The 11493-nt window shown below is 45.4% G+C and overlaps 1 protein-coding gene across 1 annotated transcript in view; it reads left to right on the top strand.

Moving 5' to 3' along the window:
- Positions 1-3023: 3023 nt before the first annotated feature.
- The window catches only part of LOC120428915 (uncharacterized), a gene marked incomplete at its 5' end in the record, with an annotated part of 240613 nt that continues 232143 nt past the window's right edge, over positions 3024-11493 (top strand). Inside the window, one exon of the mRNA XM_052706399.1 lies at positions 3024-3029. Within this exon, the coding sequence (XP_052562359.1) occupies positions 3024-3029 (6 nt within the window). The remainder of the gene's footprint in view (positions 3030-11493) is intronic.

Raw genomic sequence — 11493 nt, 5'->3', positions numbered from 1 at the left:
ATTTTTCATAATTTCTTTAAGCATTAAATTTTATTAGGAAAATGTTTTTTATTGTTTTAAATTAATATTTACAGTTCAAAATAAAATGTAATCCTTAGTAAATCACATGCTTTGAGTATTGCGCTGTTCGATTTAAACCGAGGGGCGTGACAATGGCCTTAATAAAATAATTTTGGCATTTAATATATTAAGGAATTAAATTCCTCTTGCCATTTGACATTTACAGAACCACACCGCTTTATTGAAAACGTTGGTTTGCTTTGTGTCTCTTTCGCGCTCGACTGTCAAGTTTGTTTTGATTTAATTTTGTGATGCAGCAAGCTGCAACGCGGATACTGTTTTTTCGCCGATATTACAGGAAAAGTTTATGGAGCAGCACCGGAAAAGGACAAACTGCCGGAGAGCATTGGAACATCCAACGCCATCGAATTCCACCGCAAGTGGAAACTTGTTCATCTCAGCTGGACAGATTGTTCCGCTAAGCATCGTTCTCGCATGGTGAGTTTCAATATTCTTTTCAAACTTTTCAAGTTAAATAGGCAATTCTTGTTTCAACTATCAGTTGTTTAAAAAACGATCATCTTTCGAACCAGTTGTTTTTCTGTGATTAAAGACATTATTTTGTTCCCCCCTCCAGGTTTTAATTGGTTCGTCGCACCGCTGCTGGAAGTGTTGCATTCCTCTTGAAGGACTGCTTCCTCCAAACGGGATGTTGTTGCTGTGGGTGCCGCGGCCGTTCAACATGCGTCGGGACAATGTCGATGGGTGATCGATGTTCCGCTGGTCAAAGGCTGGTGCTAGGAGTACTGCTCGTCGGGAAATCAGTTGAAATCTTCTTGGTTACGTACTGAACGCGTTCAAATACCGCAAGCCGCAGGTGCAGAAGAAGCAGTACCAGTTCCGTTTGCTCAGCGCGACTCAGTTCTTCCAGGATTGTGAGGTGCGATTCGTAGATGCTTGTGCCGGGGAATTGTGCTTTTATTCATCATGCGCAAAGTCAAGTTTTGAAATGTAATAAATATATATAAAAAATCTATTCTAACATGATAGCGAGAACATCACTTAAACAATAATTTTGTATATTTATTATTATTTTTTCATTAAGCATATTTTTTAAATAAAGGGCAAGTACTTGTACTTCGACTGACACCATATTAACAAATCAAACTTCCGTCCGATACCGAAAGTAGAAGCGGTTTGCTCCTTGCCGAAGCTCAATTCCATAAGCAGCTTCTAGGATGATGTCCAAGTTCTTCGACGCAATCGCGAAGAAAAATCAGAGAGAGAACGTTGCCAGCGAGGACGTGCTGAGCACCTGAGCCGGCGCCGGTTCGGTATTGATGAGATAATTGTTGCTGATTTGTTCGAACATTTGATCAAAAAAGTTTTTTTGCGGCACCTCTTTTTGACGAACATTTCTGTTGCCACCTTTTGGTTCCTTGGATTAGCCATGGATATTTTCATAGTGTAATAGTGAGTTATCTAAGCCCGAGCTCACGCACACTAGCACTCCATTTGTTTTGCTGGTGGGTACAAAATTTAACCTCAATGTTTTTCGTGTACGTTCACGCAATACATGCGCACGTAGATAACTCTATGAACAGGGCAGCTACCACCACGCAGCGCCACCAGCGTAAAAGAGCATCTTTTATTACGTAACGCTGTTGGTGGTGTAGGTTGAGGGGGTGTGAGGTTCGAACGAGTTAAGTATATTTTTTGAAATTTGAATGGACATTTTAAACGAAGGGGGAGGGGGTCAAAAAATCCAAATTTTAGTGTTACGTATTAAAAGAAGTGTACCTAAATGAGCAGGCATTCGTTGGTTGGTTTCTAGCCGAGTTCTAACACAGTTTCCATTTTCTTATAGATACGTAAATGTAGTGACATTCTAGCAGGATTCTTACAGAACCAGCTCTGCTAAAATATTTCGTGCCTGGGCAACGTTATTGCTTCACAGAGTAACAGCATTAAACTTTTTTTAGTTCAACTAAAGTTCAACTTTAGTTATTTATCAACCCACACCAACAACTGCGTTACGTAATAAAATAATGCTCTTTTACGCTGCGTGGTGGTATAGCTGCCTCGTTTATTACAAAAAGGTGCAGGTGGTTATGTTACACATGACCAGTATGACAAAGAACTTTGCAAGATGATTGTTGAAATTTGATTCCCTTATAATTACACAAGACAACTCTTTTGTGAATAGTTTTAAGACATAATATCAACAATTATCGTGTGAGCAGCAGCGCCGGGAGGATGGATTTTTGTGGCGTTCTTTTTGTGCTGTATTCGTGATCGTGTTCATATCATGCATGCGGTGAGGGGGGTCATTGTGCTAATGAATATTATTGCGCGTCATTATCGTGTGAACAGCAGCGCCGGGAAGATGGATTTTTGTGGCGTTCTTTTTGTGCTGTATTCGTGATCGTGTTCATGTCGAATTATGTGGAAGGTGCGAAGCCGCGTGTTAGGATTCTTGTGTCTTTGTTGTTTTATCTGTGTTTCCATCTGGAGTATTAGTTTTAAAATTATTTTTATTTTTTACAGCTTCCTGGAATCATTTATTTTAAATCAAATGTCTACATGTAAATTTGCATTCATTCTCCTGTCAAACTCGGTACGAGTCGGTCGTGTTGACGAGTTGTCTCTTACGCGAGTTTTTTAGCGTGATATTTCGGCGTTTTCGACGGCGATTTTCCGTTCCGGCGGTTGCAGGTGGTGCGAGGCACCACGTTTTGGACGCAGCGGACACGGCGACGATGCAGAAGCGGCGGTTCCCCAAGGCAGCTTCCCGAGTTCCCGCTACCGTGAGGCGGCAGCAGGAGGAGGCGGCGGCAGACGCAGACGAGCGGTGGTCGCAGGAGGCGGCCCCGGAGAGTCGACTGCGGTCGGCGGACCAGTTTTCGGCCAGGCCAGGTCGGAGACAACCCCGGTGTTTGTGTGTGGCTGGCAGCAGGCAGCACAACAACAACAAGCGCGCGAAAACGAGCTTCCCGCGCATCCCGCTGCGGGCGGCAGCCAGTTCGGCGGTGAGTGTGAAAGGCGAGTTTTTTGTTTGCTTTTAGTTTTTTTCTCATAGTTTTTTTTTGTTAGTCATATTTTTTTTTCTCTTCTTCCTTGGGTTTTTTTTTTCTTTTTCGCGTAAATCTTGATTAGCTTTTGTATTAGTATTTCTTTCGTTTTTCATTCCAACCATGGATCCGGATGAGGACCAGGTGGAAAAAATGTCCGAGTCCGAAGACTGGGACACGGACAACGAGGGTGAAGTTGATCCTCTCCCAGGAGTGCCTTCTAACCAAACCGCGTTGGAACTCTACGAAAAGGACACCAAGGGCGTTGTGAAGGGCACTGGCGGGCGCAAAGCGAAGAAACGCAAGTCTCGACTGTCTCCGAAACCATACCCAAAACCTGATCCCACTTCCCCTCCAACACAAAAACCGGATCCAGCTCTTCCACTGAATCCAAGTCCTCTGGTCCCAACAAATCCAACTCCTATTCCAACGAACCCAACCCCTCCGATCCCGCGAAATACGGATCCAATTCCACCGGCACCAACCCCTCCGATTCCGCCAAATCCGAATCCTATTCCACCGGCACCAACCCCTCCGATCCCTCCAAATCCAAATCCACCAGGTGACAAGGAAAGACCAGTTCAAGCTCGCGCTCGCCAGTACGTGGGGGGCTCGCAGACGGAGTGGGTGGTCTTCTTCCGGCCCAAACAAAAACCCCTTAACTTCGTTCGGATCACAAAAGATCTGCATAACCATTATCCTGGGCTGGTACAATGTACTAAGCTGAACAAGAGCAAGCTCAGCGTGATCGTGAACTCCGCGGAGGAAGCTAACCAGATCGTGAAAGACATTCGGTTCTGTGTCGAGTACCGTGTTTGGATTCCGGCCCACAAAGTCGAAATCGACGGCGTGGTGACCGATGACAGTCTGTCGCTTGTCGACCTCTCAAGGGCGGTGGGACGCTTCAAGAACCCTAAACTTCCAGCTGTGGAGGTACTCGAGTGCCGGCAACTGGGCAACGTCACCACCGAGGGTGGCCAGAAGAAGTTCATTCCTTCTGCCTCGTTCCGGGTGACTTTTGCAGGGTCAGCTCTGCCGGACTACATTGAGCTGTACAAGCTTCGGCTTCCAGTTCGATTGTACGTTCCGCGAGTGATGAGCTGCGAAAACTGCCAGCAGTTGGGACACACCAAGACCTACTGCAGCAACAAGAGCAAGTGCTCAAAGTGCGCAGGCCCCCACAAGGACGTGGAATGCCAAAAGCAGGCTGAAAAATGCCTGCTTTGTGGCGGGGAACCGCACAAAACTCGGCAGTGCCCAAAGTACAAGGAGCGCGAGGACAAGATGAAGCGATCCTTGAAGGAACGCTCCAAGAAGTCCTTCGCGGAAATCCTTAGTCAGGCGAACCAATCCAATCGTTTCGCCCCCTTGGCAGATGATTCGGGGGACGAGGAAAACGAGGAGGAAGTCCTCTTCCGGAGAGACGAGGAAAGTGACTCTGCCGGACCAAATCCGAAGCGCAACAAGGTTTCCAAGTCCACAAAAGCCGCTGGCGGCAAGGGTAAGGAAAGTGACTCGTTGAACTTCGAGGAGGATTTTCCTTTCGGTCCGTCGGGTAAGCCCGCTCCGAAGCCGACACCGAAGCCGGCACCGATTCCTCTCAAGCCGCTGAAGCCCGTTCCCAAGCTGCCAAAGATCCCCCTAAAACCGGTTCCTCAACCGAATCCGATCACCGATGCCTTCAAAGGAGTCCTTCCTTTTTCCACAATCGTGGAATGGCTGTGCTCTTTCGTGAGTGAACCGACGCGTTTAATCATAAAGCGGTTTGAGCCTCTCGCTAGACACATCGGGAAACAGCTTGCTACCACGATGCCCCTCTTGTCGTTCATTTCCTTTGATGGGTAATACACCAAAAACGAAAAATGGCATCTCCTTCCTACAATGGAATTGTAGAAGTTTAACCCCCAAGTTAAACGATTTTCAACAATTCGCATTCGAACGGGACTGTGATGTGTTTGCGCTGAGCGAAACGTTTCTTATCGGAGATGAGACGCCAGCTTTCCGGGGGTACAACATCATCACAGAGAGCAGGGCAGGACCAAATAGAGGGGGAGGCGTACTGATTGGGGTCAGGAAATGCAACACTTTTAGAAAGGTCACGCTCCCGAAGCTAGGAGGAATCGAAGCAGTCGCAGTACAGGCCAGGATCAGAGGACTGGACGTTTGCATTGTGTCCGTCTATGTTCCCCCACAGGTGTCGTTAACTCGACAAAAGTTGTGGGGTATGCTTGAGCTGTTGCAGGCACCGCGACTGGTTCTGGGTGACTTTAATCTTCACAGCACCGAGTGGGGAAGTCACAAGACAGACCCTCAAGCATATCTGATTCATGAACTGTGCGACGACTTCCAGATGACCCTCCTAAACAGGGACAAGCAAGTTACGCGGATTGCAACACCACCAACGCCAACTACGTCCGGTACGAAGGCGAGTGCCATCGACTTGTCGCTCTGTTCCAACAGTTTGGCAGTTCTCTGTGACTGGACGTGCTTCAAGATCCTCGTGGCAGTGATCATTTGCCGATCGCTATTCTGGTTAGCCATGGTCCACAGCAATCAACAACGGTGGAGATGCCTTACGATCTGACGCGAAACATCGACTGGAAACAGTACGCGGAGGCAGTCTCCATTGGAGTTGAGTTGCGAGCTGGGTTGGCACCGCTTGAAGAATATGCGTTTCTGGCTAATACGATCTATGACAGTGCGTTACAAGCTCAGACGAAACCCGTCCCGGGACCATACATCCGAACGCGCCCTCCACTTCCCTGGTGGGACAAGGAGTGTACGGATCTCTCGGCGGCCAGGTCTGTAGCTTATGTGGACTTCTGCAAGTGTGGAATCCGAGCGAACTTCCAAAAGTACAGAGCTCTTGATCGCAGGTACAGTAATACTCTGAAGCGCAAGAAGCGAATGTACTGGCGGGAGTTCGTTGAAGGACTACCAGCAGATACGTCCATGAGCACTCTGTGGCGCGTTGCGAGGGCCATGCGCAGAGGTTCCGTTCCGAACGAGAGTGTGGAAAAATCGGACAAGTGGATATTGGATTTCGCCAAGAAGGTGTGCCCGGACTCGGTGCCGACACAACCATCATTCGACGTTGTTGATGGGAGCGATTCTAATCCTCCCTTCTCGATGGTAGAGCTCTCCATAGCACTATTGACGGGCAACAACACTGCTCCTGGTCCGGACAAGATCAAGTTCAGCTTGCTGAAGAATCTTCCGGACGTCGCCAAGCAGCGTCTGTTGAATCTGTTCAACACGTTCGTGGAGCAGAACGTAATTCCACACGAATGGCGACAGGTCCGGGTGGTTGCCATTCAAAAGCCCGGTAAGCCGGCATCCGACCACAACTCGTATCGTCCAATCAGCTTGCTGTCGTGTCTACGCAAGTTGCTGGAGAAGATGATCCTCGACCGCCTCGAACCATAGATGGAACGAGAGCACTTGCTGTCTGACACGCAGTATGGCTTCCGGAGAGGCAAGGGAACAAGCGACTGTCTAGCCTTGCTGGCCACAGGGATCGACATAGCCCGTGGTAAGAAACAGCAAATGGCTTCTGTCTTTCTAGACATCAAGGGTGCATTCGATTCAGTCTCCATCGATGTGTTGGGAGTAAAGCTGCGGCGGAGCGGTCTCAATCCGAAGATGTGCAACTTCCTCATCAACCTGTTGTCAGAAAAACACATGCACTTTGTGCAAGGTGATCTGGCAATCACCCGGATAAGTTACATGGGTTTGGCACAAGGCTCACGCCTTAGCCCATCCATGTATAACTTCTACGTCAGCGACATCGATGATTGCTTGACCGGAGACTGCACCCTTATACAGTACGCAGATGACGCAGTGGTTTCAATCGCTGCCAAGAAGGAAGTCGATCTGCTAGAACCCTTGCAAGATACTCTGAACAACTTGGCCCATTGGGCAGTTGGAAAGGGTATTGAATTCTCTCCGGAGAAGACGGAACTGGTCGTTTTTACGGGGAAGCATGAACCGCCGCAGCTCAATCTTTCTCTCTCGGGAAAGACTATCGAGCAGTCGGACCACTTCATGTACATGGGTACCATCTTCGATCAAAAGGGAACATGGGGGAAGCACATTAACTACCTGAAGCAAAAGTGCCTGCAAAGAACTAATTTTCTGCGCAGTGTCTCTGGCAACCGGTGGGGTGCTCATCCTTCTGACCTGCTTCGACTGTACAAGACAACGATACTCTCGGTGCTGGAATATGGCAGTTTCTGCTTCCAATCAGCTGCGAAATCACGCTTGTTGGTTCTCCAGCGGATACAGTACCGAAGTCTTCGCATTGTCTTGGGATGCATGCACTCAACTCACAACATGACCCTCGAGGTCTTGGCGGGAGTGTTGCCTCTGCGAACTCGTTACTACGAACTGTCTTACCGGTTCCTGATCCGGTGCGATTACAGGAATAAACTGGTAATTGACAACTTTGAAACGTTGCTGAACCTTCACGTTGAGTCTCGGCGCATGCTTCTATATTATGACTTTATGTCATCGTGGGAGTGGAGCCCGAGCACAACGGTACAGCGCACGCCTCCGTTAACCAGCAGCACCCTGATTGGCTTCGACACGTCCATGAAGGCCGATACTCGCGGTATCCCAAACCATCTTCTGCGGGGAGTTGTACCGTCGATCTTCGCATCAAAGTACAACCATGTTCCTCCAAACAACAGATTCTTCACCGATGGCTCCAAGCTCGACGGCTGTACGGGCTTCGGTGTTTATCATGAATCTTATCAGCTGTTCTTTAAGCTGAAGGACCCGAGTTCGGTTTATGTCGCAGAGTTAGCCGCGGTTTACTGCGCACTGCGAATCATCGAGACCATGCCACCTGACCACTACTTCATCTTCACCGATAGCTTTAGCTCTGTTGAGGCTATCCGGACTCTGAAGCCGACCAGGGAGTCTACGTTTTTCCTCACGGAAATACGCAAGACTTTAAACAACCTGGCGGCTCAGCCCTTCAGCATCACGGTGGTATGGGTCCGCGCTCATTGCTCGATTCCGGGTAATGAGAAAGCGGACTTGCTCGCCAAGAAGGGTGCCGAGAGTGGAGACATTTTTGAAAGGCCAATTAGCCTACAAGAATGCTACGGTTTTCCGAGACAGCGTGCGCTTCTGGATTGGCAAACACAATGGGACGGCGACACCAAGGGACGTTGGATGTATTCCATACGACCTAAGGTGCAAAGAAAAGCCTGGTTCAAGGGAATGGACTTGACGCGTGGATTCATCAGAACGATGTCCCGCCTTATGTCGAACCATTACTCGTCCAAGGCTCATCTTTACCGTATCAACATGAGTGATACGAACCTTTGCGACTGTGGGCAGGGTTATCAGGACATCGACCATCTCGTATGGGCGTGTCCAGATCACCAGGCTCACAGAATTAAGTTGAAAGATACCCTCAGGGCCCGAGGAAGACCACCAGAAATCCCGATGCGAGACGCGTTATCTCAACTAGACCTTGATGTTCTCTATCCGATCTATCAGTTCCTCGTAGATTCCAAAATATCCATTTAGTTTTCTTTCAGTTAGTTTTCCTTCAGTTAGTATAACTCGCCTTCACACAAAGCCGTCGTTTCAGGATTGCACCGGAAGCAAAGCAAGAACGCCCCAGCAGCTGGACACCGAGTTGCGGCTGAGGACACAAGCAAAGGCCAGCAGAGCCAACCAAGACCCCTACACAATCCCCCTTCCCATCCCACGCCTTGTCTTTAACATCAATCCCTTCCCTACTAACCCCGAGTAGGCCGCGGGTAATCGGCTCCCCTCCCACTAACATTTACACACAAGATCCTCTGTAATTATTAAGTAAAATGTAATTACAAAAGCCGACTCGGTCCTAACCAGGTCCCAGTACCGAAAAGGACCTAATAAAAATAATTTTATGAAAAAAAAAAAAATACATGTAAATTTGTCTACTCACTATATGATTTATTTAAATGTTCATATTATTCCTTATTCTATTCCTTTCCTGTAATATACCATCTCCTCATACCATATATGATAAAATTGCTTAAATTAACGAAACTTTCTAAAACAGCATGGAACCATCTGGAGCATTTATATTTTAAATAACTGTTTTATTTTACAGCTTCCTGGACTCATCTTGATTGTATTTATTATATATATATTATATTTATTTTATTTACTATATTTATTATATTTATTATTTATCATTATTACAAAACTATATGCTTATTAGATAATACACTACAGACTCACATTTACACTTACAAACATTCAAATCATTAAATACATTACGCACTCAACCATTTTCATCGGCCCGATGAAATGCCCCTAATCCCCATTCCAAACCTCCCAAAAATATTCCGTTCACTTTTAAAAGTCGCATGGGTTCCCTGCACTTTTGCCACTAGTGAACAACAAAAACATCCCCTCCCAAATCCCCACGGGACTGTATGGGCGTAGCCTTGGAGCACAGTGTGGAAATTTACGTTCTTAGATATTCTTGGTTGTACCGGGCAGCAATCAAATAAGAATATTGAATTGACCATTGTGGCACCCCCTACAGCGTGGTGCAGACCCGTTATGCTATGCTATGCTATGCTATGCTAGTTTTAAGACATAATATCAACGTCCTATCGAACTAAGGGGACGGAAATTGCAAATGGAGCTGAGTAATTCTCGCTGAAAGTGGACCACTATTTACACAAGGTGCTCAAAAATCAAAAGCAATGTACTTTTCCAATAGCCCCCACCAAGTTATGAATGAAACCATGTTTGGTTGGTTAAATTTGTCCTCACCTCGGCGCTACGAAGCTAAAACATTTTTGTAAATTGGTAATTTTTTGACTTAGGCGCGTCTACAAAATTGCTAATAACTTTGCAAAACTTCAACGAACCATTGATGTTTAGGGGTGTTTTGGAAAGGAAATGAGCAGAGCTTTCGAATGCACTTGTCAGAAAAATACCGTTCCATACATTTTTTAGCCACAAAACACCAATGTATTTTTAAAAGTCATTTTTGAAGGCCGGCGCCCCGCTTTATCGAAAAACTGACAAATCCATTCGAAAGCTGAGACGATTTCACATAAAGGACCAATAAATCTAAGGTGTATGTTCCTCCTATCTTTTTTAATCTTATTTTGATTCTGCGAGCGCAGCGCTCCGTTCGCATTCCAGGCACCCAAAATGTTGCCAATTGCTTGTCTCATTTTAAGATTTTGTCAAAAAATATAGGTGGTCACTTTTTAAATGATAGTTTATTGTCCAAGGATAAAAATGCACTTTCGATAATTGACCAATATTTATGTTTTTGGGTTTTTCCAGGCAATTTAAAGTCGAAAAATTGTTTTTTTGTACTTCTTTTTTGTAAAATGCTCACTTACAATTGGGTCCTAAAATGAAGCTTAGATTTCTGATATTATTGTTCACAGCGATAAAGCTTATTTTTCTGAGTACAATGACCCTTTGTACGACCACAAAGAGCTAAAATGGATTTTTAAATCAATTTTGAAAAATTAACCTCGCGGTCCTTCTTGACAGAAAAGCTCCTATTTGACAGCTTGTTCCAAGGGGACCATAGTTGATCCATCGAAAAAATGTTGTCTTGTCAATATTTTTTTTTTGCATTAAAATGAAAAAAGTGATCAGAAATGGTTTAATATCGTGTTTTTTACCGTTGTACATAAAAATTGGCATAGGGCTTTAGTACCCAATTGGGTGGACTTTTTTTCAGTAGAACTAATGAATGTAGCATGTAGGAAATTTCACCACGAACATTTTTATCTAAAAGATAACGTTATTTCGATACTCCAGTGCCAAGATATTTTAGTTTTAGTGAGAAAAAAAGTGACAATTTTACAAATTTCTCAGAATTAACAAGCACGGCCTATTATTTACATGCGGCATATGTTTTGGAGGCCAGAGTATGGTTTCTTATAGTTATTTTGGTAGCTGAATTCGGATCTGGAACCAAATTTAAGATAAAAAAAAATCGACTTTAAATTGCCTGGAAGAACCCAAAAACATAAATATTGGTCAATTATCGAAAGTGCATTTTTATCCTTGGACAATAAACTATCATTTAAAAAGTGACCACCTATATTTTTTGACAAAATCTTAAAATGAGACAAGCAATTGGCAACATTTTGGGTGCCTGGAATGCGAACGGAGCGCTGCGCTCGCAGAATCAAAATAAGATTAAAAAAGATGGGAGGAACATACACCTTAGATTTATTGGTCCTTTATGTGAAATCGTCTCAGCTTTCGAATGGATTTGTCAGTTTTTCGATAAAGCGGGGCGCCGGCCTTCAAAAATGACTTTTAAAAATACATTGGTGTTTTGTGGCTAAAAAATGTATGGAACGGTATTTTTCTGACAAGTGCATTCGAAAGCTCTGCTCATTTCCTTTCCAAAACACCCCTAAACATCAATGGT

The sequence above is a fragment of the Culex pipiens genome, chromosome 1, assembly GCF_016801865.2.
Source record: "Culex pipiens pallens isolate TS chromosome 1, TS_CPP_V2, whole genome shotgun sequence".
In the NCBI taxonomy this organism is placed as follows: Eukaryota; Metazoa; Arthropoda; class Insecta; order Diptera; family Culicidae; genus Culex; species Culex pipiens.
The sequence above is the reverse complement of the archived record's forward strand: the minus strand, read 5'-3'. Positions and strand labels throughout refer to the sequence as shown.